Source organism: Meles meles, chromosome 10, assembly GCF_922984935.1.
Source record: "Meles meles chromosome 10, mMelMel3.1 paternal haplotype, whole genome shotgun sequence".
NCBI classification, from domain to species: Eukaryota; Metazoa; Chordata; class Mammalia; order Carnivora; family Mustelidae; genus Meles; species Meles meles.
The window spans coordinates 98617774-98639262 of record NC_060075.1 but is presented as its reverse complement, the minus strand read 5'-3'; the positions used below and the strand labels follow the sequence as shown (position 1 = coordinate 98639262).

Below are 21489 nucleotides of genomic sequence, written 5' to 3'. Positions count from 1 at the left end.
CAACCAGAGGGTTTTGAAGGGGCGGGGGGGGGGGGTGGGAGGTTGAGGAACCAGGTGGTGGGTAATAGGGAGGGCACGTATTGCATGGAGCACTGGGTGTGGTGCAAAAACAATGAATACTGTTTTGCTGAAAAAAAATGTAAAAAAAAATAAAATAAATAAACGTAAGCATATGTAAAGTTCTTGAGGCTTCGGTTAGTGCTGGCTGTACATTTATTAAGGTACATAGTGGTTCAGGTTTTCAATAATGACAAATATATCCATTTTTCTTCATTAGTCAACCTTTAATGATTGAAGGGGTTTCTTAGATACTGTGTGATATTTTTGTATTCTCTGCTCTTTTCAGGAAAGTTTTCCAACTTTCCTTTGCTGACCTTGAATTGACCTCCTGCCACAATGCACTATAATTTCTTGTGTTAGGTCTAGGGCCAGAAGCCCATGAAGACAAGAAACCATACTTTATTCCCTTTTTTGTCATCAAATAATTTGTACCTAATCGGTGCTTAATTCAAAATTTTGGAGTAAATAAAAACATGGAGGAAAAAAAACTTTAAAGATTCAGATAATGACAATCATTATTTTTCACTGTATGCCTATTAAGACTGGTCACCTTCCCCAGCAGTGTGCCAGGGGTCAGTGTGATTGCTAAAGGCAGAGATATTCTGATATACGCATTGCTCAAGGATCGGGATCTGCAGTGGCTTCTCCTGCCCCCTGTCCAAATGAGGAGAGGCAAAATCCATTTGGGATTACAGGTAACCACACAAAAGTAACTGAGCACATATGGGCCTTGGCGCTCTGTTCACAAACTGGCCGGGACTCGCCTCTCTCTGCTCAGGAAGGACGCCTAATACAGGGCGATCTTTCACAGTCTACACAGGCCCTTACAGAGGGCAGTTGATCATTCTGGTAAGAAACACGCATCCAGTGAGTGGACAGGTGTGATCTCTGCACTGCGTCTGGATTCCAGGTGGAGACTGCCTGGAGCTTGGGTTTTCCTCCACTCCGCTCCAGACTCAAGAAACCCCCCTATTTCACTGCGTGCTTCAGCCTGGTGGGACGGTATGGCAAACTGTCCGTCCTATCCCGTTGCTTGGCTTATGGGATGATTGAAGGCATGCCCGGAAGAGAAAGTAATGTGCGTGAGAATGAGCCCTATGCTTGTGTCTATCTCTGGCCCCCAACACGGGAGCCTCGAATACACAGAAAAAGTGTGTGCCGGTTAACTTTGTACCTTCCTCTCCCAAATGACTGAGAACGGAGGTGAGCAAAGTAGGGAGTCATCCTGAGAAGGAAGCATGTTTGTGCGAAGGAGACCGGATCTTGTAAGGACAGACACGAGGTCTGTCTCTGTAACGAGACAGACGGGGCGGGGGAGGGGCAGGATTTCAGTATTTCATTGTCTCATGGTCCATCGATGGGCACACTGTTCCAAGATGTGAAGCAGAAACCAGCCACCACCGACAAGCTCGCGTGAGAGAACCGGGAACTGAAGACGATATGCAGGTACACAGTGAGCACGGTTGACAACACGGCATTTTTAATCTGTATCTATAGAAAACATTTATATAAGCTCTCTAATAGAGGGATTATAGAAATACATTTAATATAGAATAGTGTACTTCGGTGTACTTACTGTGAAAATAGCACATTTATTTAGAGAGGGGGTTTATGCCCAAAGTTCTTGTGGATGTTTGGAAATATACCCATTTCCTTCTCTTGTGGTAACTGTTAGCAAGAAACGCAAAAGTACCAACCATGTTCCATTGTCCTCATCAAAACTCTTCTCCTGTGAATCCTATTCCCCAGAGTCGTCATCTAGAATGTTCCCATCAGGAAAATGTTCTAGAAAAACTTTTTTTTGTTTCTGTTTTTGTTTGCGGTCCGGGGTCTACATCTGCCGGCACTCATGCCGGGTGCACATGGCCTGCCTCTCGATCCTCCACGTGCCCTCCTCGTAAGTACAGTGACAGATGGTGCACTCGTCCGTCTTGACCTCTCTCCCAGCCGGGATGACCGCCGTCTCCGCAAAGCAGTTTGGGCCTGCAGCGCAGAAAAATGTTTATATTAGCAGTGTGCATGAAGACGTAATGCATTTAACTAGGTAGCCAGCTTTACAGTGTGTGTTTTATCCCCTCTCCTATGAATGACAGTGGCAAAGGGACAACTAAAATGGTACGAAGCACGCCCACGTGTGTCCTGAAATGAAACTGATGTTACTTCAACTTTTTATGAGGGGCCATACTGTGACTTTCACTAACTGTTCCATTCGGGGGCCTTCTACAGAAGTCCGATCTGCAATCATTTGATTTAATTAATTCTAAGAAATCACAGAAAAAAGTTCATTAACTGTGACTTTCAAAAACAACCAGCCTTATTATTCATGGCACCTTTACAGGAGGAAGTTTAAATAAGTAAACTTCTTGGAGTCGTAATAAGCCCCGTGTACCTTCTGCACCTCTCAGAGCTGGTGTTTGGACATCGGCCCCCGAGGGGCTCTTCAAACACTCGCAGCTCTGATTCATTCGGTGTGGGACGGGTGGAGAACAAGCTTTGATGACACGTTCCCACGTGCTACGTGCTGCTGCCGCTGCCGGTCTGGGAGCCCCTTCGGAAAGCACCATTTAGCACTGACCAGGCCTATACCTTCCACAGGCTTCCAGATCTGCTCTACCACCGGACCTCCCTCTAAAATGGACACAGGAGCACTTACTGGGGCCTAAATAAGGCACCCCACCCCCAGCTTTGAACTTCAACACTGAGTCAGTCTCATTCTCCCTTCTCTGCATCTGTAGTGTTTGATAACATGCTCACTAGCAAAATATGTTTAATTGTGATGTATGCAGCCATAAAAGAGATGAGAAACAGTCGCCTACAAGTTTTTTGTTTGTTTGTTTTGTTTTTAATAAACTAATCCAAACAAGCTCCAGGATAAAAACTGGCTCTTATAATTCTACGCAGAAAATCTCATGGTTTTGTGGCTACTGCTTTTCACATTAGCCCAGGGGTCAACGTCGTCCCCTGGAACCCATGCCCCAGTATACACAGCCCCTTCTCCCTGCCAGGGCTCTGCCTTCTTCTTGCCCTGGCCCTTCCTACTCAGACACGGCCCTAGGATTCAGCCCTTGACGTACTTTTTCTCCGTTGGAGACCTCAAAGCGTTCACAATCATCCTTCTGGGGATGAATCCAAATTGCGGCTCCACTCCTCTCTCCCGAGCGCTGGTTCTGTGTTTCCAGCATTACCAGGTGTGGTCAAGACCCTCTCCTCTGTCAGTTTTGGCGAATTACAGTATTTTAAATACAGACCCTCGCCCACCCAGTCAGCCAACGTGAGATCATCCATCTCCGCACGTTCCCGCACTCGTCCGTCCACTTGGGGCTCCCCCCCCAACCTCCGTGCCCCAGGATGTCTTCCTCAGCTCTCTGTGTGAGGTGAGAGCCCAACAGTGGCATGGCAGCTGCTCCGGGCAAGACCCGCTTTGTCCCCACTGTGCCACCTGGCACGTGAAAAACCTGTGAAATCTACATTCTCTCTAGCTGTCTTCAGCATGCTTCTTCATTTGTTTCTTTTGCAGAGTTTAATCTAAGGACACAATCTCCTTCTCATTTTCCGTAGTATCTCTCAGTGTGCTCTTCACACAGAAGACACACGTAGAAGACACAGTTGTCCAGAAATCCTGTACTTGTGGACGTCGGTCCTTACAGGTCTCCTCTCTAGAAAAATCTGGATTCAAATGTGATACCTCTGCTTAATAGTTATGTGATCTTGGACTAAGTAATTTCATTGTTTTGAGCTTTAATAGCCTCATTTACAGAAAGGCAGAGGACCCGGATAGACACTTTTCCAAGGAAGGTGTCCGGATGGCTGACAGACACATGCAAAGGGGCTCCACATCACTCATCATCAGGGAAATGCAAATCAAAACCGCAATGAGATACCACCTCACACCTGTCAGAGTGGCAAAACAAACAAACAAACAAACAAAAAAAAACAAACACAAAAACACAAGAAATAACAAGTGCTGGGGGAGATGTAGAAAGGTGGAAACCCTCATGCACTGCTGGTGGGAGTGCAACCAGGGGCAGCCCCAGTGGAAAACAGTATGGAAGTTCCTCAAAAAATGAAAAATAGAAATATCATATAAGCCAACAGTCCCGCTACTGGGTATTTACCCCAAAACCCAAACCACTAACTTGAAAGGTTACATGCACCCTCATGTTGTAGCAACATTATTTACAATCGCCAAGGTATGGAAGCAAACTAGAAGTCCATTGATAGGTGTGGTCCAAAGAAGGTGTGGAACATATACGCACTGGAATATTATTCAGCCATAAGAAAGAATGAGATCTTGCCACTCATAATGACACAGATGGACCTAGAAAGTATTAAACTAAGGGAAATAAGTCATTCAGAGAAAGGCAAATACCATATGGTTATATGTTTATGCATGTGGATGCCTAATTATTCTACCACCATTTGTTAAAAAGATCATCTTTTCTTCATGATACTGTGTTTACTTCAAGATCAGGTCACTCTGTATTTGGATTTATTTTTGGGCTCTCAATTCTGTTTATCGACCTGGTTATGTATTCTTTTGTCAATACCAACGACTGTCATTTCATGTGGGTTGTCAAACCTGTAGGCACAGAATTGTTCCTAGTATTCCCCTGTTACCCTTCTAACATCTATAGGATCTGGAGTGATGTCCCCTATTTCATGGTATTAGTGGTTTGTGTCCTCTCTCTTCTTCCCCTAGTTAGCCTGGCTAGAGGCGTCTCAGTTCTACTGATTTTATTTTTTTTCAAAGAACCAACTCTTGGTTTGACTTTCTCTATTTCTCATTTTGAATGTAATTGATTTCTGCTCAAATTTTTATTATTTTTTTTCTTCTGCTTCCTTTGGATTTAATTTGCTTTTCTCTTTCAATGTTTCTTAGATGGGAGTTCAAACTGATTTCAGTACTTTCTTATTTTCTAATGTATACATTCAATGCCTTAAGTATCCCTCCAATCCCCACTTTTGCTACATCCCACAAATTCTGATCATTGTGTTTTCATTTTTATGAAGTTCAAAAAGTTTTTAAAATTTTTAAAATGTTTAAAATTTCTCTTGAGACTCCTTTTTTGATTGGTGTATTTTTTTGGAAGGCTGTTGTGCCCCTCCAAGTATCTGTGGATTTTTCAGATATCTTTCTCTTATTGATTTCTGATTTAATTTCATTGTGGTCGGAGAGCAGACACTGTATGATTTCTGTTCCTTTACATGTGACAGTGTGTTTTATGGCCCAGGTTGAGCTCCATCTTGGTAAATATGCCATGGGAACTTGAGAAGAATGTGTATTGTGCCATTGTTGGGTAAGTAGCCAATAGATATCAACTATATTCAGTTGATTGATGGTACTGTGTTCAATTACGTCCTTACTCATTTTTTGCCTCCTGGATCTGTCCATTTCCAATAAGAGATGTTGAAGTCTCCCACTGTAATAGTGAATTCATGTGTTTCTTCTTGCAGTTCCATCAGTTTTTGCCTCTTGTACTCTGAAACTCTGTTGTTGAAGAATACACATTGAGGGTTATTATATCTTCTTGGAGAACTGACCCATTTATCATTATGTAATTACCTCCTTTATCTTGGATATCCTTCTTTGCTTTGAAGCCTACTTAAATTAATACAGCTACTTCTGGGGGCACCTGGGTGGCTCAGTGGGTTAAAGCCTCTGCCTTCAGCTCAGGTCATGATCCCAGGGTCCTGGGATCAAGCCCCGCATCTGGCTCTCTATTCAGCAGGGAGCCTGCTTCCCTTCCTCTCTCTCTGCCTGCCTCTCTGCCTGCTTGTGATCTCTGTCTGTCAAATAAATAATAAATAAAATCTTCAAAAAAATATACAGCTACTTCTGCTTTCTTTTCATTAGTGTTAGAATGATTTATTTTTCTCCATCCACTTACTTTTAATATATATATGTTTTATATTTAAAGTGGGTTTCTCATAGACAATATATATACATAGCTGGATCTTACGTTCTGATCTGCTCTACTTCTGTCTCTTAGGCCGTTAACATTTGGAGTGATTATTGAGGGGTGCCTAGGTGGCTCAGTCAGTTCAGGATCCAACTCTTGGTTTGGGCTCCAGTCATGATCTCAGGGTCATGAGAGTGAGCCCCATGTCAGGTTCCATGCTCAGTGGGGAGTCTGCTTGAAGATTCTCTCCCTCTTCCCCTCCCCCGATTTGTGCACACCAATGCACCCTCTCTCTAAAATAAAATAAATCTTTAAAACAAATAAAGTGATCATTGATATAATTGGATTTCTAGCTACCATATTTGTTACTCTTTTCTACTTGTTGCCTTTATTCTTTGTTCTTATTTTTATTTCCTTCACTTTCTGCCTTTTCTGGATTTAACTTAGCTCTTCATAGGATCATATTTTCTCTCCTTCTGAAATATATGTTGCACTTTTTCTTTTTTAACTAATCCAAACCCACTTTCAAACAACACTATTGAGCTTCAAGAATAGTGTGAGTAATGACAAATAACAAATAATCCCAACTCCTCCCCCCCAGCTATTGCAGCTATATTATTATTAATTTCACTTATTCATAAGCATAAATAAAGGTATCTATCCAACTACGTATCAGCATACATAACTGGATCTATGCTTAATAGTGTCATTTTGAATGAACTATTATCTGTTATATCACTGAAGGATAAGAAAAATAAGGGGCATCTGGGTGGCTCAGTCAGATAACTGTCCAACTCTTGACTTTGGCTCAGATCACAACCTCAGGGTCATGAGATTAAGCGCTACGTCCAGCCCCGAGTTGGGCTCCATGCTGGTCATGGGACCTGCTTATGATTCTCTCTCCCTCTCCTTCTGTCCCTCCCCTGCATGCACACTCTCACTCTCTCTTTAAAAAAAAAAGAAAAAGATTAAGAAAAATAAAGGTTTTTTTTTCTGCCTTTCTTTATTCATTCTCTGATGCTCTTCCTTTACGTAGATCCAAGTGCCTGCATCTCACCTTCTCTCTCTCTCTCTAAAGAGCTTCTCTTAACATTTCTTGCAAGGGAGGTCCACTGGCAGAAAGCTCCCTTAATTTTTGTTAGTCTGAGAAAGTCTTTATTTCTCTTTCAGTTTTCAAGGATATTTTTGTAGGATATAGAATTCTCTCAATATGAAATATTTTAATATACACTACTTGCTGGTGGTTTCCAAAGACAGTCGTTTCCAAAGACAAGTCGGACATGATCCCTGTATTTGCTCCTCTATGGGTTAGGTGCTTTGGCCTGTGTTTCTTCTCTGTTTCTCTTAAGAGTCTTTCCTTATCTTTAATTTCCTGAAGTTTGACTATGATATGCCTAGGTAAGGTTTTTTGGTTGTTGTTGTTTTGGGTTTTTTTGTTTGTTTATTTTGGTATTTTGGGGGGCACTTATTCAGCATGGTGTTCTTTGAGCTTCCTAGATCCATAGGTTGGTGTGTATAAGATTAATTTGGGGGTAAATACCCAGTAGTGCAATTGCAGGGCTATAGGGAAGCTCTATGTTTAATTTCTTAAGGAATCTCCATACTGTTCTCCAAAGCGGCTGCACCAACTTGCATTCCCACCAACAGTGTAAGAGGGTTCCCCTTTCTCCACATCCTCTCCAACACACGTTGTTTCCTGTCTTACTAATTTTGGCCATTCTAACTGGTGTAAGTTGGTATCTCAATGTGGTTTTAATTTGAATCTCCCTGATGGCTTGTGATGATGAACATTTTTTCATGTGTCTGATAGCCATTTGTATGCCTTCATTGGGGAAGTGTCTGTTCATGTCTTCTGCCCATTTTTTGACATGATTATCTGTTTTGTGTGTGTTGAGTCTGTGGAAAGAACCAAGATGCCCTTCAATGGACGAATGGATAAGGAAGATGTGGTCCATATACACTATGGAGTATTATGCCTCCATCAGAAAGGATAAATACCCAACTTTTGTAGCAATGGGACGGACTGGAAGAGATTATGCTGAGTGAAATAAGTCAAGCAGAGAGAGTCAATTATCATATGGTTTTACTCATTTGCAGAGCATAACAAATAACACGGAGGACATGGGGAGATGGAGAGGAGAAGGGAGTTGAGGGAAATTGGAGGGGGAGATGAACCATGAGAGACTATGGACTCTGAAAAACAACCTGAGGGTTTTGAAGGGGCGGTGGGTGGGAGGTTGGGGGAGCCAGGTGGTGGGTATTATGGAGGGCACGCATTGCATGGAGCACTGGGTGTGGTGCAAAAACAATGAATTCTGTTACACTGAAAAGAAATTTAAAAATTTTTTAAAAAAAGATTAATTTGGGGGGAATTCTCAGTCATTGACTCAAATATTGCTTCTGTTCTTTTTATGTATCTTCCCCTTCTGAGATTCCCATTATGCATACATTGTACCTTCTGTAGCTGTTCCATGGTTCTTGGATAGTTTGCTTATCAGCCAACAAAGGCATTCTTCATTTATGTCAGTGCTTTTGATATTTCTCTAGTATTGTGAAATTTATTTTTGGTTCTTTCTTAGAACTTCCATCACTCAACTTACCCATCCATTCTTGTTTGTTGTCTATTTCCATTAGAACATTTAACATATTAATCATAGTTATTTTTTAATTAGTTATTTATTTGACAGAGAGAGATCACAAGTAGGCAAAGAGTGGAAGAGAAGCAGGCCTCCTGCTGAGCAGAGAGCCCTCTGCGGGGCTTGATCCCAGGACCCTGGAATCATGACCTGAGCCGAAGGCAGAGGCTTGACCCACTGAGCTACCCAGGGGCCCCATTAATCATAGTTATTTTAAAATCCTGGTTTGAGAGGCACCTGGATGGCTCAGTCAGTAAAGTGGCCAAATCTTGGTTTCAGCTCAGGCCATGATCTTGGACTCATGAGATCAAGCCCCACATTGGACTCCATGCTCAGCAGGGTGTCTGCTTTCCTCCCTCTGTGTTTCCCTCTGCCCTTCCCCACCCCCTCTCTTCTAAATAAATCAATCTTGGAAAGGAATAAAAATAAAATCCTGGTTTGAGAATTCCAACATAACATTATCTGACTCTGGTTCTGATGCTTGCTCATCTCATCTTTATGGCTTTTTAGTATGCCTTATAATTTTTAAAAAAATTTTTGATAGTTAAAGACATAATATACTGGATAAAAGGAAGTACTGTGAATAGAAGTGTAGTAGCATGGTGGTGAGGTGTTGGGGAGAGGAAGCATTCTCCAGCCTATGACTCCATCTCAGTTTTTTCCCAAGCCATTGACTCTGGACTGTGAACCTCACAAATGCTTCTTATCCCTACACCCATTTTGGCTATCCAGGATGGCTAGATTGGGCTGGAATTGGGTACTTCCTCCTCCCATGTGGAAGGCTAGGGCGAGATAAGTTTGGCTATGTCCTATACCCCAGGTTAGTTAGACTTTGTCAGATAGTTTCTCCTGAGGGAACAGAATGCTCTGAACAATTTCAAAATGGGTATTTCCTCCTTCTCCCTTCCCTAAGACATCAAAGCTCACAAAATTAGTGGACCCCTCCATGACTAGGTCCTGTTGGAGTTTTTGAGTTTCAGACTCACCAACCAACTGAACCTCCAGCAAGTTGTCAATTGCAAGTTGGGTCTTCATCAACTATAATTTAGGTTTTCTTAGCCTAGCATTGGTTCCCATGGAGGCTCCTGCTCTGCTAAGTTGGCTTCTTTGTGTCTGTCTGTGTCTCCAGTTTTAGCGGGAGCAGTTTGCCCTGTGATCTTACTTCTCTGATGAACTGGAAACCACAATGACTGATTTTTGAAGACTGAACAAATTTTGCATACCTGAAATAAATCCCAACTTGGTCACAGCATAAAATTCTTTTTGTATATTGGTGTATTTTGTTTGTTAATATTGTGGTAAGAAATTTTGTTTATATTTATGCAGGATATTGATTTGTACTTAAAAAGAAAAACTGTCTTTTTCTATTGTCTTTACCTGGTTTTGGTATCAGAATAACACCGGCTTCATAGAATGGGTTGGAAAGAGTTCCATCCTCCTCTGCTGTTGAAAGACATTGTATTGAGGTCGTATTAATTCCTTAAATACTTGGTATTATTCTCCAATGAAACCATTAGGGTTTTGAGGGAAGTTTTAAAATTATGAATTTAATTTTCTTAACAGTTTTCATATAAATTATCTATTTCCCATTTGGACGAGTTGGCATTGTTTTTACTTTTCAAGGAATTGGCGCTTATCCTCTGGTTGTGAAATTCATGCATGTGGAGCTGCTGATGGTATTTCTTTGTCCTCTTTTCATTCTTGTTGGGTGTAGAGTGGCGCATCTGGTTTTGTTCCTGTTGTTAGTAATCCACATCTTCTCCCCCCACGAAAGTCCTTCATTTTGCTAGAGGTTTATCAACTTCATGGATCTTTTCAAAGAACTAATTTTTTGTTCATTGACATTTCTCTAGTGATCTTCTGTTTTTAATTTTATTGACTTTTTTTCTTATCTTTACTATTTTCATCTTGCTGCTACTTTTGGTTTATTTGGCTTTTCTCTGGTTTCTGGAAGTGGGGACTTAATTGATTTGAGAATGTTCCTCTTTTGTAGTGTCAGCATTCAGTTTCATCCGTTTCCCCTCCGGTACTGCATTAGCCGCTGTCTCACAGATGTGGACGGGCTGTATTTCCCCTTCATGAAACATTTAGTTTTACAGACTTATAACTCAAGAACTACTAAGAATCTTGAGGGAAAAACAAACAAAAACCCACCAACTTCTGCTTCTGCTAAGTTGGTAAAGGTTGGTAAAACTAAAAGATAAATTATTGAAGAGAATCCTGATGTATAAAAATAGATTCTGGCCACTTTAGCCATTTAGCGGCAAATAAAACTCCACACAGTTTACTTCATTAGTAAATATGGGAATAGAAACAGGTTTTAATCTTTATTAATTAATCTCATTATACTATTAACTTTCATATTTATATGCTACTTTAGCAGAAACAGGAAGCATAGAGAACAATTTTACAAATATGGAAAATGAGGTTTAGAACAAGTTATCAGTCAAGTCTCACGGCTCCTAATTAATTACGGCTACAATACGTTATGTTCATCTGGCCTGGTTGTTTGGAGAGGACCTTCCGGCTAAAGATGGCCAATTTAGAAATGAACACAATACAGAAGACTTTTCTTTCCTCTGGGACAGTTGTCCAAGGGGACAGCTGGCAGGCATGGCTACATCAAACTTCTCTGTGCTAATCTGATGTCAGGGTGGAAGACTCGCATTATGAAAGCTGTCGTCTGTACCATCAGGACCCAGATGTGGCTGGATGAGCCTGATCCATGGCATCAGAAGAGCTTGTAGCAGTCCAAGCGTGGTGAACAGAGATCTGACCAAGGACGGCCGTCCACGGGAAGGAGTGTCTCTCCTCCCAGCAGGGTCCTCCACACTGCATCCCCCGAGGTACCGTTTGGGTCCACCCCCTGTTCTGCCTTGGTCACCAACACAAGTAGCCCATAACAGGTGTGTTCCCTTAGTGTGTACTCAGCTCAGGGTATGAGGCTGAGCTTACAAATTCCAAATCCAGGCTGTACCTGCTGGGACTTTTGTAATGAGCCACTGTCCTGGCTGCTCCTGTGTGCGTCTCCACTGGAAACTCCCTCCACAGTGACAACCTCCATGTCCACGAGGGGTGCTTTCCCTGACGGGGAGTGCCGGCGGGCAGGAGCCATGATCCCAAGGTCTGGGATGTGCTCAGTCTGTGCACAATAGGGTTACAGTTCTAGAATTAAGTCATGAACTGACCTAACTAAAATGAAACTAAAATGTCCAGGCTGATGGACAAGTTGCCCATGTGCTTGGAATTTTTACAAGCAATGGTACGCAGCAAGACGACCTGGTGTTAATGAAGGCACAGCTACACAGGTACCTGGAGGCATATCTCCTTCTCTTCCATCAAAGACTAAACACCGAGGCACAGCCCTGCTCCCGAGAATGACAGGGAACTGGAGCAGAAATTCACATGGTGTAGGTGCCCGGCGGGGCCAGCACTGGCTCAGGGCAGCTCATGTTATCTGAGGCACCAGATTACTGGCATTCACTCCCTGAGAACCATGACATTAATATAAGAATAATTCCCAAGTATGCCGAACTTCACATCAGTTCCTTGGCTTGAAACAATGATGTACTCTCTACCCTACTGTAAGTCACATTCCCTACCCATAAATCTGACTTGTGAATACAAAATCCCCCTGCTGGTATTTACAGGGGAAACGATGGTTTCAATTTCCTTGTCATGCACCTGGCAGATATGGTAGCCTGGCAGGGCACTGGTCTCAGAAAGGAAATACTGTTTTCCTAATATGCATTCTCATCTCCCGGCCAAGTCAAATGAAGTAACCAAGTACATGTTCGTATATGTGTGCATACGTGTCCATGTGCACACATGTTCTTCAGGGAAGGATCTAGTACAAGATCATTGTTTAACCAGGAAGCAGCAGAAGGACAATTAAAATAAGGATAAATTTAAAATGGCACTAAATTGTGCACGAAAAGGAAATAGGTTTGATTTCTGTAAAAGAGACCTTCTTCAAAGAAAGCTGCTCTGCTGGAGGAATATCCTGTCCTCCGGGCGGCTCCGGGAATGAGCGGATGAGGTCGCAATGTCCCACCTTTCCACTCCTGGGAGCTGACATTCCCTTCAGCTTCCTGGGAGAATGCCCTCATTCTGATTCCTGGAACTTAGGAGGAGGTAATCCTGGGTAACCTTACCCTATCCTTCCGAACTGGTGCAGTTTACCTCTGCCCCCCCCCCCAGCCTGGACCGAAATTCAAGAAGCCAAAAAAGTCCTTCCCTTTTAAGTGAAGCATTCTCCGAAAATGCCTTAGTTAAGTAATGAGACCTGAAAGAAGCATTTCCCAAAGTTCTGTCACATGGTGAAAGGCCTGCTGTTGGGAAGAAGTCCCCACTGTCAACCCGGGGCAGGCTTCGTGGGGTCTGTGCCCTGCAGACCCGATGGGTGTCTTTACTGCTGGATCTGCTCTGAGAGTCTCGGAGGATGGGCTCACGTGTGCGGCCTGGTCAAAACTCAGCTGACCATGGAAGCTTTTGTGCACAAACGGTTACTCCTATCCTAATGGGCATTTTTATTCCGCAGAGCAGTGTCTGATGAAGGAAGCAGTAAGAACAAGCGCAGGGAGGGGACGTCCCCCCAGCCCCAGCACAGCACCTGCGGAGCCCACAGGTGGACACGGACACAGGGGGCAGCACAGGCCAGCTCTCCAGCAGGCAAGCTGGTGCACAACCCACACGCCCCCGACATGTTTCCTAACCTAAGCACGTTGCTCGCCTTGTCCCTGGGACATATTTAATGCAAACTTTTTATTTTCCAGAAAAAATGCACAAATACTCGGTTTTAGCTCTGCGTGAATTTTCCCCAGTTAACACACCCATGAACCTGCCACATGAACCGAGGATGGGGACAGGACAGCGACCTGAGAATCCCCCTGTGTCCTGGCCCCAACGCACAGGAGACCTCACAGGGCTGCACGTGTCTGCACTTCGTAGGAATAGAGTCCTCGTGCACAGACCCGTCTGCGCCGGCAGCACTTCTCGACACGATGGTCCCACCAGCATGCGTCTTCAGCCCATTCATGTTCCATTTTCTGAATATTCTACAATCTGTCTGTCCTTCCTATTATTGATAGATGTCTGACTTCCAAATTTCTGAGTGGCGGGCTGGAGTACTATCCAAGCTGTTAGGGGGTACAAGCTGCTGCTACATACATTCTTAGACTTGATTCTAGTCCGTGCTCCCTCCGCAAGAGTGGGGCACTAGGGTCACGTGGGGGTATGCGACATTTCAGCCCTAGTAGAAACCCATGCATACACATTTTCCCAAAGCAACTGTGACACTTTAGACCCCCAGAGTCAGTATATGATAATTTTAGTTCATTCAGGTCGTTGGCCACACCTGACATTGTTAGTTTTTATTGTATTTTATCAGATCAAGTGCATGTGTCCAAATATTGGATTGTGTTTTTTTTTTAATTAAAATATTTATTTATTATTTTCAGGGAAGGGAGAGAGAGCACAAGCAGGGAGAGGGAGAGAGGGAGAATCTGAAGCAGGCCTCACGCTCAGCCTGGAGCCCTGGAGGGGCTCGATCTCAAGACCCTGAGATCATGACCTGAACTGAAACCAAGAGTCCCACCCACCCTTAACAGACTGAGACACCCAGGCACCTCTAGATGGTGGTTTTAATTTGCATTTCCCTGATCACTAATGATTTCGATGTTCCCTTTCACAGCGTGACATCAAAGTCTTTTGTCTTTATTTTCCATTGGGTCGTCCAGATTTTATTTATTTGTAAGAAGTCTTCACATACGCAGATGGGTCCTGTTTCTGACACATGACTGTGAATAAAATTCCCTATTATAATTACGGGATTCTTGTCTCTCCTTTCAGTTATCTCAGTTTTTTAACCTATTTTAAGGCTATGCCATTAGGTACATGTATATTTAGATCAGTGGTGTGTTCACGTTTTCATTGGTCTCTAGGGATGCTTCTTGCCATAAAATCTAAATCATCTGATTTCATGTAGACCCAACTGCTCCCGTTGGCTACATTACAGGGTCTGTCTTGACCTGTGTTTATTTTCAACATTTTTTTGGACCCTATTGTTAAAGTATCTCTTGAAAGAAAAATCTGGAGTTAGAAAAGCTCTGCGTGAAAATCTTAATCTTTTAGTCACACTTGCTTCATTTTTATTTGATGCAATGCTGAATACATTTGGGCTTCAATCTATGGTCTTGGGATTTACTTTCTATTTGTCCCAGCTGTTTTCATCACTTCTTCTCCCTTTGCTGTCTTCTTGTGGATTAATCAAGCACTTTTATTCCTTTTGATCTCTTCTCTTAGCTTGTTCCTTTTCCTGCTGCCTGACACGCTCCTTGGGGTGACTTCAGTAGCTCACATCTGCTGGCAAAAGACACTTTCCGGGGGCACCTGGGTGGCAGAGTGGATTAAGCCTCTGCCTCAGGTCAGGTCACGATCTCAGGGTCCTGGGATCGAGTCCGGAATTAGGTTCTCTGCTCAGCAGGGAGCCTGCTTCCTCCTCCTCCCTCTCTCTCTCTGCTTGCTTCTCTGCCTACTTGTGATCTCTCTCTGTCAAATAAATAAATAAAATCTTAAAAAAAAAAAAAAGACACTCTCTGCTCTCCTTTTCTGTGGTGTTTCCCGAAGGACTGGAAATGGAGCCTTCACTTCCGAAGGGCGATGCTGCGCTCCTAGACTTCTCCAGCATCCTTGCTGACAGCCGGCCTGGACGGGGCTTTGTTCCCCCAAAGACAGCCTGTCGTCCTTCTGCTCACTCTTGAGACTTTCATGTCCTCTGGTTTTCCGCGTTTTTAGTCTCTGTCTTGCTGTGGATTTCTCTGGGTTTTCCTGCTGCGGATTTCTCTGGGTTTTCCTGATTCGGGTTTTGGCGACTCGTGACTCTGGCTGGATTTCCTGGGCCAGCGCCTCTTCAGGTCCGTTCACATTCCATTCTGCCCCTGTCTTTATTGCTTCTGCCTCTCGGTCAGTCCTGCGTCAGACCTTCTGTCTTTCTAGAAATCTGTCACGTTCCTCCAGTTTTCCTCTTGTTTCTCCGGCTGCCTCACCTATTTTCCACAGATGCACTTTCTAGATCAGGACCCCAGCTCTCTGCCCTGCCTCAGCTCTTGGGCAAACCCTTCCCTGGAATCCTGGATTTCTTCCTGCATTTGTCAGTTTTGTGACTTTCTCAGTGCAGTCCGGGTCTCTGGAAAATTCTCCAGCTCTTCTGTGTTCCTTGAGCATCTTAACAGAGTTTTAAGAATCACAAAAACAAAAACGAAAAACAAAACAAAACAAAACAAATACCAGAAAAACAACCCTGTGTGGTATTTACCGTATCTTGATAACCTGTGTGTCTATTTCTTATTTTTGATGTTGTGTTTCTCTTGGTTTGGGTCATCTGGTCTTATTTCTTGGCCTGCCTGGCTGCTTTTTAGGAAATATGAAGGCAGAACTGTAAAGACTGGGATGACGCCTTTGGCAGGACAGGAGGAGATGTGAGGAGTACTGGACCCGGCTGAGAGTGCACTGCTGGCTTTGTTGGGGCGGGTCCGACCGTCTCCCCACACTCCTGGGGTGGTCTCAGTTGAAAGCCCCGGATGTTTGCTAGGTTCACTATGCCTTGGGGGGCCTCAGGGGGCCTCTGGACATCATCTCTGTCCTCAGCACTGCAGTCCTCAGAGAGATCTCTACTCCAGTCCCAGCCACCCCACTGCTTTCTGCTCGGGCTCCGCAGGCCTTGCCCTACACACAAGCGGCCTCAGAGCCCGTGAGTGCGTGGAAGGAAAGTTCCATGAAGAATTTCAGCCTCACAAAAACAAACACATAGATCAGTGGAACAGAATAGAGAGCCCAGAAATAGACCCTCAACTCTATGGTCAACTAATCTTCGACAAAGCAGGAAAGAATGTCCAGTGGAAAAAAGACAGCCTCTTCAACAAATGGTGTTGGGAAAATTGGACTGCCACATACAAAAGAATGAAGCTGGACCATTTTCTTACAGCACACACAAAAATAAACTCAAAATGGATGAAGGACCTCAATGTGAGAAAGGAATCCATCGAAATCTTTGAGGAGAACACAGGCAGCAACCTCTTCGACCTCAGTCGCAGCAACATCTTCCTAGGAACATCGCCAAAAGCAAGGGAAGCAAGGGCAAAAATGAACTATTGGGAATTCATCAAGATCAAAAGCTTTTGCACAGCAAGGGAAACAGTTAACAAAACCAAAAGACAACTGACAGAATGGGAGAAGATATTCGCAAATGACATATCAGGTAAAGGGCTAGTATCCAAAATCTATAAATAACTTATCAAACTCAACACCCAAAGAACAAATAATCCAATCAAGAAGTGGGCAGAAGACATGAACAGACATTTCTGCAAAGAAGACATCCAGATGGCCAAGAGACACATGAAAAAGTGCTCCACATCACTCGGTGTCAGGGAAATACAAATCAAAACCACAATGAGATACCACTTCACACCAGTAAGAATGGCTAAAATTAACCAGTCAGGAAACAACAGATGCTGGCGAGGATGCGGAGAAAGGGGAACCCTCCTCCACTGTTGGTGGGAATGCAAGCTGGTGCAACCACTCTGGAAAACAGCATGGAGGTTCCTCAAAAAGTTGAAAATAGAGCTTCCCTATGACCCAGCAATCGCACTACTGGGTATTTACCCTTAAGATACAAATGTAGTGATCCAAAGGGGCACGTGCACCCAAATGTTTATAGCATCAGTGTCCACAATAGCCAAACAATGGAAAGAACCTAGATGTCCATCAACAGATGAATGGATAAAGAAGATGTGGTATATATATACAATGGAATACTATGTAGCCATCAAAAGGAATGAAATCTTGCCATTTGCAATGATGTGGATGGAACTAGAGGTTATCATGCTTAGCAAAATAAGTCAATTGGAGAAAGACAACTATCATATGATCTCCCTGATATGAGGAAGGGGACATGCAACATAGAGGTTTGGGGGTAGGAAAAGAATAAATGAAACAAGATGGGATCGGGAGGGAGACAAACCATAAGGGACTCTAAATCTCAGGAAACAAACTGAGGGTTGGCGGGGGAAGGGGGGTGGGGAGATGGTGGTTGGGTTATGAACATTGGGGAGGGTATGTGAAGTGTATTACCCTGGTGATTCACAGACCTGTACCCCTGGGGATAAAAATACATTATATGTTTATAAAAAATTTTTAAAAATTATAAAAGAAAAAAAGAATTTCAGCCTTGCTTCCTGGTAGCTCTCTCTTCTCTAGCAGAGCTTCCCCTCTTGGTTCCCATCTGCCCTGACAGCCCCAACACCATCTTCCATCCCACAGCTCAGCCCGAAGCCCAGGCTCCGGCTTTCAGTGGGACATCTGTCAGAGCACAGTTGCCCTGAGGAAGACTGAGGGCACTTGCTCCCCGATATCTCCAAACCATTTTGTGTGTTTGTTTTGGGTGTAAATGTGGGTCTACGCTATCCTGCCCTTAGAGTTGATCTTAAATGGGAGTTCTCTTCATCTGCCCTATTTTATCCTGGCTAAGAGGAGAGCATGGGCTTATAATTTTGTTGTCAAAGCCTATTGGACTGACCATTCTTAAATGAGGAACAGATCCTAGGCAGCCCTGTAAAGTGGGATGATCACCTGTAGACATTGTTAAGACGTTAACATCGTATAAACCATCAGGGATACACTGATTTATTGTCAACCATGAAACGGCATGTTAATCTAACTTAGCAATCTCCTGTGTGCATTCCTTTCTGCAGGAACCGTATACATCCCTGTTTTTTTTTTTAAATATTTTATTTATTTATGAGAGAGAGAGAGAAAGAGAAAGAGAGCATGTGGATAAGCAGGGGGAGTGGCAGGCAGAGGGAGAAGCAGACTCCCCGCTGAGCAGGGAGCCTGATGTGTGGCTCAATCCCAGGACCCTGGGGTCATGACCTGAGCCAAAGGCAGATGCTTTATAGGTGCCCCACGTCCCTGGTTTTAAGCAAGCTCTTTTGCTCTCCTGCATTTGGGTCATTAGCAAATTAAGTACAGTTTTGCATGTGTGCTCTATCTGCTTAAGTAAAAGTATAATGTATATGGGAATACAATTTCCAAGTTTGTAGCATATACACCTGCCCTACCATTAGTAGGATAATCAGCACCGCACACGTATGTGGTTTTTCATGCCTTCTCTTTGTCTCGCCTCCGTATGTTCCCACAGGAGAGGCATGGGTGTTAACTGAAGGTGGGAAGGTTGAGGTTTAGGATGTCAAATATCAGACCTGGAACTCTTGTGTTCAGACCCCCCCGACCTACAGATAGGAGAACGGAAGCCTAGAAATACCAATACAGTAGAGGTGAGATTAGACATTAGACTTTCTTTTGCAAAATGTGTCCTTGTCTCTTGAACTTTTGGATGCCTTCTATCGTGCCAGATGGCCTCCCTGTTTCAAAATCACAAGTGTGAATGATGGTGACACATGGGGACACGTCTGTGCTGTTGCTGAGGACCAACAAAGGCTTCATGAATTCAAATGGGGTATTTAAAAGCCATGTTAATTAGGTCTGCCATTCCTTTCCAATATGCACTTTTCCCTCCAACACAAGTTTACTGGTCACCCTGGAAAGCCATCTGTGAGAGCCCTGAAGAGGAGGGGACCAAGGAGGTCTGCAGGGAGATCCCTGGGTGCCGCCAGAGTTCTGCCCAGGCCACTCCCCTGCAGCCACCTCCTCGTTCGCTCCCTCTGTCAGCCTTGGGTCCTTGCACCTGGGACGTCCTCCTTCATTTGTCTGTCTTGACTGCTGGCCTCTCCTCTTGTGGTGCAAACTTCCCGCTGTCCCCCCACACGGGGCACCGACCCCTCAAGCACACAGGAAAACACCAGCATCATCACCTGACTCTTCTCATGGCACCCAGCTCCGTTCAGTGCCATGTCATCAGGTCAGCCTTCAACACGGAACCGATGTGGCATCCTGCAAACCCCATGGACGTGGGGCAGTCCAGGAAATGGCCCTTTTCAGGGCCATGGACACACCTAAGCAGTCACGGGAGACAAACACATCTGAGGTCATGATGAAGTGAGCCCATGTCACCCCAAAACAAAGACTGTACCAGTGGAAGAGGAAGAGACTTGCCATGGACGTCTGATATCCTCAGCAGGGCCCACTCTGATGGCCACAGGCAGTGCCTGGTCTGTGTGCACATTCCCGCTGGGCATCCCCCCTGCCACGCCGGTGTCGGGGCTTAGCCTCTGCACCCACTGGGGCCGGGGCTGTGCTGGAACGCAGCTCCTACTACGGCCAGGCCTCCCAGGGCCCAGCATTTGCAGCAACCCCTTTGCACAGAGAGCCCACAAGCGCTGAGGGACTTCACCAAACCTGACCAGCAAGTTATGAAAGAGGGTGGGAAAACCCTTATATTCCTAATAGAATAGAACATACTAGAACCACACCTTTAGAGCCCAATACCTCAACTTATCTGAGCAAGAATTAAACTTAGAAAGTTCGGTGACCCACTGAACCACAGCTACCGAGCTGACAAAATAGATTAACCTCTAATTATCATGTATAAATAAGGAAAAGTGAAACAAGGATGGTCCCCCGTTATGCAGACCAGGACTGCATTCAGGAGGAAAAGGAAAAAGGACATCTCAGGGTGCCCTGCTGAGGGTTTGACAACAGGCTCTCAGAAAAGAAACAAAGAAAAAAAAAAAAAAGCATGTTTGCAAAGAAGCAGGAAAGCAAGATGCCCAGTTTCCCCTTCACGGAGTCTGCTCTGGAGATGCCAGTGTGTGCAGCTAGGCTGGGCCAGGCCTGAAACCCACACGGTTCGGTTCGAGCAATCCCACGTGCCACCGACAGGAAGGGCCAAGTCCCTCTACCTAGCTCATGCCGTTTTATGGAAGAATAAAACCTACAGCACACAAGAAAACCGTGAATTAGATACAAAAGGAACATCCTGTTAAATCCCTTCTAAAAGTCCATCAGGAGTCAAGGCAGAATCTGCCGAAGACACAGAGGAAGTTCAGCCTTCTGGGGCCCACAGGCAAGGGGGCCACCCACACCACCCGGAGACAGACTATGCCTCATGCCCTCTCAGAATGTTCCAGAAACTCCAACAGGAACCTACATAAGATATGTTTAAAAGACACCGAAGGGTAAAAGCAAACCGAACGGGTTGAAAGCCAAGGAAAAAACACAAAACCAAAAAAGGACCCAGGAGATCGGAAGCAGAAAAGTCTCATGGGGTCCTGCGATAGTGAGGTAAGGGACAAGCTGAGTGTTTTCCATTAGAAGCGAGGAAGGGAAGCCAAAGGAAGCAACCAAAAGTGCGGCCAGCAAGGAGCAGAAGTACAGACCAACAATCAGAAAATCTGAACAGAAAGATGAATTTCAAACAGGGGGGCATTCCTATAGGACATGACTCGTCATGTTACCTAAAGATTGAATATGGACATTTTGTCAGAAAAATGAAATCTAAAATTAGGCTGTACACATACCGAAGAGCGTACTTATGAAATACCAGAGGAAAAATCCCTTTGAGGTCAAAGCCTCCACACCGGGAGGCATGTTAGCTGAGGGTTTACGTATACCAGGAGACATTATCATTGTAGAGGTTGGACTGATACGGAGAAGCGGCCCCTTCTGATGAGAATATTCTTCGTGTCTGAATATTCAAGGGCTTTTACTGAAAAGGACTCAGAGCCGCACAGATGATCTCAGTAAACAGAATGCAAACCCAGTTTGCCAGGATCCCCTCATCTAGGGCCACATGGTGGTGACCAGGGCGCACTTGGCTTTCACCCAGGCCGGTGGCCTCAGACCCCAACCAGCCCCCAGTCCCCGGGTCCTCCTTCCCCCACAGCTCCCCAGCTTCCGCTCACCTGATCTCTCCACCTGTCTACGCAACACCCAAGGGG

General features: G+C 44.4%; 1 protein-coding gene across 2 annotated transcripts in view; it reads right to left on the bottom strand.

The window, feature by feature from the left end:
- Positions 1-1523: 1523 nt before the first annotated feature.
- The window catches only part of VWC2 (von Willebrand factor C domain containing 2), a 97672-nt gene continuing 77706 nt past the window's right edge, over positions 1524-21489 (bottom strand). Inside the window, exons 3-4 of one of the 2 annotated variants that reach the window (XR_006820522.1) lie at positions 1637-2043; positions 1524-1551 (exon numbers count right to left, since the gene is read on the bottom strand). Coding sequence is in view for 1 of the 2 variants with exons in the window: in XM_046020917.1 (XP_045876873.1) it covers positions 1892-2043 (152 nt within the window). In the remaining variant the exon portion in view is untranslated. Of the gene's footprint in view, positions 2044-21489 lie in introns of both variants that reach the window. The other variant, XM_046020917.1, reaches the window with a different exon arrangement.